A 5,457-nucleotide genomic window follows, 5' to 3' on the forward strand; every position below is an offset into this window, starting at 1 on the left:
AAATTCTTTAAAACAACATTATTAGTTGCAAATTCTTCTGGCGTCGACGCGTTAAAACATTAAACGTACAGCGAGTCCAAAGCTGTGCGCACACAGTTTACACGTTAACTGCCGAGGGGTTACCGCTGACCGGCATCGGAAATTACACGCACTCTAATATTAAAAGAAAACGATAGAAAAATATTATTTTCAATAGTATTGTTATTATACCAATTATGTAAAGTATCAATTAAAACCTGGACATTTGAATTTGAAAATTAATTGTTCCTATTCTTAATAATTACAACTTTGTAACAATGCCCATTTTCACTGCGGCAGTCAACGTGTTAAAACAGAATACCTAATTTACAGTTGGACTAAATAACTTTACGTTTTTCGAGAAGCTGTATGTGCTTATGGTCGTTTTAAAAAATTACAATTTGTTGAAATCGTGAAAGAAAATAGTGAAGGGTAATATTTCAACTTTTTTATGTGAGCCTATAATGAAAATTTAAAACATGTCTTTCGTTTGTCGCAATTTTCGGAATTTTAATTATTCTAATTTCTAAGTGCATTACCGATCTCGCTGAAATTTCAGCATACACATAAACTTATTCGAATCTACCAAAGACATATTTTAATTTTCATTATAGGCTCACATAAAAAAATTGAAATATTACCGTTGTAACGTGGTGACACTCGTGCCTCCCCCCCCCCTCCGGGCCCGCCGGTGTCGGGCCGATGAAGGCGACGGACTGACCCACCGAGGACCACCCTCAACAGGAGCTTCGAGGCTGGCGACAGATACCCATCCCTCCAGCGAACACGTGGGACTTCCAAAAACTCCTATGAAGCTGCCCAAAGGCTTACGCAAACGTCCACCCAGAGCCATCTGTCGCCGAGCCCGAAGACCTCAGCCCACCCGTCATTGAAGGATGTCCGTCAGCCCCATCGACCTCGATCACCGGTATATCGAAGATCGATAATCGATCCATCCCATTGCCGGAAGAGGCCCCCTTCCTAGACCCATCCCCTCTCCAAAATATCCCACGACGGTCTCGTCGTCGCGGCGGCGACGACGAGCTGTCATTAAGCCCTAGGCTACCATATAGAGATTTTGTATAGAGTGCGAAAGCGATTTAAGAAAGCGATTAGCGAGTTTGGCGACGACTTTGAAGTGAGAGTGCGAGTTTGATGTGAGGTGTTTTGGGCGAGCCCTTTTGATTGCCTAAAATTGTATTTCGGTATTCTGAGTTTCGGCAACGACCACCTTCTCTTTTCGACCCCCCATGTCGAGATTCCCTTTTGTCAATCTACGCGTAACGTAACGGACTTCCTACGAACCCTCCCCAGCCCCGAGACCTCCCTTCCCCTGACAATCCTCCTGGCGTACTTCCTCGCGAAATATTGTAAGGACGTAAGTGCCACGACCCCCATCCAGTATGAACGCCGGAAAACCCCTTTCCCCTTTTGATTGAGATCGCCACAGCGAGTGGCTGGCGCCCAACGAAATTTGTATTGCGAAAAGCGCCCCCGGTATAGAGTGCACCCACGTTACGGAACGGGTCACACCGTTCACTATATTTTTCTTTCACGATTTCAACAAATTGTAATTTTTTAAAACGACAAAAGCACATATTTCAGTAAATTAATTTTTATTAGCTTCTCAAAAACCTCAAGTCATTTGGTCCAATTGTAATGAGTTTTCTCTTTTAAACGGTGTACGCAGACTTTTTAGAGCTACTTTATGTTTAATTTGTTGACACGTCGCCGTCACAAGAATTTGCAAATATAATGTTGTTTAAAGAATTTGCTATTATTCGTGAAAGCGTTGCCGGCCGCCTTGCGATGCCCAAATAGTAACCAATTTTTGACTATGATATTCGTAATTAGCGTATAAAAAAAAAGTAAGAATACTAACTTTCAAAAAAATAGGGGGTGAGTGCTTTTCGGAACTTTATTCACAAATTCGGATTATTTTACTTTAATTAATAAAAGTTTCTTTTTCTTTCGTTTTTCATAAACAGATGCAGGACGAACAATCGAATAATCGTAAGTATAATTCCAACTTCAATTGAAAATGAATATATTACATGATTCAAAATATGGATGTAACATATATATTTCCCTCTTGTCTTTCAGAAAACCCAATGATGAATATGATGCTGCAATTGCAGCAGCAGCTGCAGCATCAGCAGGAGCAGCGGGAGCGGGAGCGGCAGGAGCAGGAGCGGCTGCAGCAAAGGCTGGACCCACCAACTACCTCCTTCAGCAACGATGGAAAAGAGGAGGAGGAGGATGCGAAGGCGCAACGCAGTAAGTATCAAAGATCCCATCCAACAAATAATTAACCAATTTGCGTCATAAATAAAACTTTAATTCTAAAATACATAACTGTTCAAATTTTACATTACAGAAAGAGGAACGGCTGCAGGGAAAAGGCGGAACCCCTACCGCGGGAGATGGCCGAGGGGAGGAAGAAGAGGCGGCAGGGGCCGACCTAATAAATATTATATTTCTTTTGCGTAAATAAATCATTCTTTTAAAAACAATCATTGTTAGTATGTATAATCTGCCTTGCCTTTTTAGTTAATATGTATTTTTATTTTATTTAGTTATGTAAGGTACCTTTTCATATATACAGTGGACCGCAAAAGTATTCGTCCACCTTTTAAAACAGAATACCTCGCTTAAAACTGGACCAAATAACTTAAGGTTTCTCGAGAAGCTACAAAAATTAATTTACTAATTGTAAGATATATGCCTTTGTCGTTTTAAAAAATTAAAATTTGCTGAAATCGGGAAAGAAATAGTAAAAGGCAATTTTTTTATTTTTTTATTTCAACCTGTAACGAAAATTTAAAATATAACATTTGTAAATTTAAATGTTATGTGTATCCCATGGAAAAAACGGATTTTAAAAACATGAAAAATTGACGAAGTTGCCTCTTCGGAGTATAAACAATCGACTGTAACTTCTAAACTATTCAACTACAAACGAAAGGAAAATCACTACAAACAACTACAAACGACTCTCTATCACATGGAAAAACCGGATTTTAAAAATATTAATAAGTGTAATACAAAGTGTCTAGTCAACGTTTCAAACAGAATACCTCATTTAAAATTGGACCAAATAACTTGAGGTTTTTTTTTATTGAGAAGTTATACAAATTTATTTATTAAGATATGTGTTTTTGTCGTTTAAAAAAATTACAATTTGTTGAAGTCGTGAAAAAAAATAGTAAAAGGCAATTTTTCATCGCTTTTATGTGAGCCTATAATAAGAATTTGAAATATATATCACATGGAAAAGACCGATTTCAAAAATCTTGAAAATTGACGAAGTTACCTCTTACCCGGTTAAACAATTGCTCATAACTTTTAAACTATTCAACTACAAACGAAACTTTTTTACTACAATCAACTACAAACGATTCTCTATCACATGGAAAAACCGATTTGAAATATCTCAATGTCGGGTGCGGGTCAATTTTTCAATTTTGTTTATTCATTAATTGATCCAACTACAAACGAAAAGATTTTTACTACAATCAACTACAAACGATATACTACCATTTTCCGAAAAAAAAGTTAATGTTTTGAATGTCGGGTGCCAGGTTCACATAGCCACTCAATATGAATATGTATGGAATCAAATCGTGGTATATTCTCAGTATTTAGAGATAATAATATTCCTTTCAGGAGTTACGATATTGTTTTGGACAAATGGATTGTTGCATTCGGACGTGACATATCTAATTCGGAACAGTTTGAGATGCGTGAAAAGTTAAGGAAATTCAGTAATAATTTGGTGTCAAGATGGTCTTCCGCTGGTCGACAAATGGATCGGTTTCTGACAAAAAATGAAGAGTGGTTAAATTTGGATTTCACTCTTCCGAAAAGAATGTCTTTAGTTCGTCAGTTAAGATCCTCTACAAACTCTGTAGTGACTTCTGCTGCACTGTCTCCATCACAACTTAAGCCTTTTCAACAATTATCGAACGCCAAAAAAGAAGAAGGACCGAGATATTTAGGACATGTACCGAGGAAGAATTTCATTTCGTCACTAAGAAGAAAATTAAATGCAATGATGCTCACTATACAGGGTGTCTCATTTTAATCTTTACACTCGAATAGTAGATGCTTGCAGACAAATTACCAGACCAACTTTAGAACAAGTGGAACTGTCATTTAGGAATAGAATCCAGTGTTGCATTAATGTTCAAGGTCATCCTTTTGAATTTAGAAGATAAGAAACATTTTCTGTTCGCGGAGTGCAAGAAAACTTCAAGCCATTGAAATGACCTTGAATGACATTTCAAGGTCAGCATATTGTAAATCAATGGTTCATCTTGAGCTAAGCTATGTGTCTAACATAAAAAAAAACACATTTCCATTAAAAAAAACAAAGGTCACCTTCAAATCTCGGAGGCGCCACCATGTAGAAACAAACAGTGTCCACCATTGCATGTCCCTCTTCGAACAGAGTATGAGTGTAGAGATTAAAATGAGACACCCTGTATAATTGGTATTATATGCCTGTCACAGTGCACAAACTTTTAATTCACGGACCAGATATTATAAGAAATGCAATAGTACCAATAGGACAATTAGCAGAAGATGCACAAGAAGCAAACCACAAACTTTTCCGCTCATACAGAGAATTACACTCAAGAAAGATGTCGAGAATTGACAATAACCGGGATATTTTGAACAATTTATTAATTAATTCCGATCCAATAATTTCACATCTGAGGCCTACACTAACTACACTATACAGAGAAACGTAACCAGAAGCAAAACAACTTCTCGAACAAGAAGTGGATTTGGATCCGTAAACGGTAATGAATAATTATTTACTTTAAACAATAATATAAGTATAAAAATGTCGAAAATAAGCATCAATATATAGACGCTTATGTTTGATGAACAATTAGTATAAAATATTTAACGAATTACATTTACTTCATACTTTATTCTACCAATGTCCAACATTCGTATATGGTCGCCCCACTGTGCGCCGCACGGCTGTATGTCGTAAGCCACGCTGGACAGGCGGTATATCGGGTGATCAGAAATTTGTGAATTACGATTTTTGTTCAGCGCAAAGTATTCTTTTGTGTAATAAAATGTTTTTTAGCAATTTTATTATTGTCTAAAATTTCTTTTCAAATCCATTCCTTTAAGGTGGTAGACACGGGTAATGCAGCGAGGTGACATTATCGGCAAAAATGGGCCTCCTATTAAGGGGTTTACGGGAATCGGTTATTTGTTCTTATATGAGAAGATCTTAAGTTGAACAACCAGAATGGAAAATAAGGCACCATTCTTTTTTACATTGAATTTTGCACAGGTTCGTTACGTCTCGCGCCTGGTGTATGTGGTGCTGCCAAACACCAAGTGTGGAAGAATCCATCATACGTCAGGCGCATAAGGTTCTTTGTTATTTCCTTATTTTCCGTCTTACGAAGATAA

General features: G+C 37.3%; 1 protein-coding gene across 1 annotated transcript; it reads left to right on the forward strand.

Annotated features, from left to right (window-relative positions):
• The first annotated feature begins 1,978 nt into the window (after positions 1 to 1,978).
• Positions 1,979 to 2,508, forward strand: LOC114882600 (transmembrane protein FAM155A-like). Its single transcript, XM_046289636.1, has 3 exons — positions 1,979 to 2,031; positions 2,122 to 2,295; positions 2,396 to 2,508. Exons 1-3 carry the CDS (start codon positions 2,007 to 2,009, stop codon positions 2,506 to 2,508), a joined length of 312 nt encoding a protein of 103 aa, XP_046145592.1. The 5' UTR covers positions 1,979 to 2,006.
• Positions 2,509 to 5,457: the final 2,949 nt, after the last annotated feature.

Source organism: Osmia bicornis, unplaced genomic scaffold (assembly GCF_907164935.1).
Source record: "Osmia bicornis bicornis unplaced genomic scaffold, iOsmBic2.1, whole genome shotgun sequence".
Lineage (NCBI taxonomy): Eukaryota > Metazoa > Arthropoda > Insecta > Hymenoptera > Megachilidae > Osmia > Osmia bicornis.

Excerpts from the sequence above, each read along its gene's own strand:
- LOC114882600 (XM_046289636.1), top strand. The coding sequence starts at position 2,007 with ATGCAGGACGAACAATCGAATAATC. Across the intron at positions 2,032-2,121 it reads GGACGAACAATCGAATAATC|AAAACCCAATGATGAATATG; the intron begins GTAAGTATAATT and ends CTTGTCTTTCAG. Across the intron at positions 2,296-2,395 it reads GGATGCGAAGGCGCAACGCA|AAAGAGGAACGGCTGCAGGG; the intron begins GTAAGTATCAAA and ends TTTACATTACAG.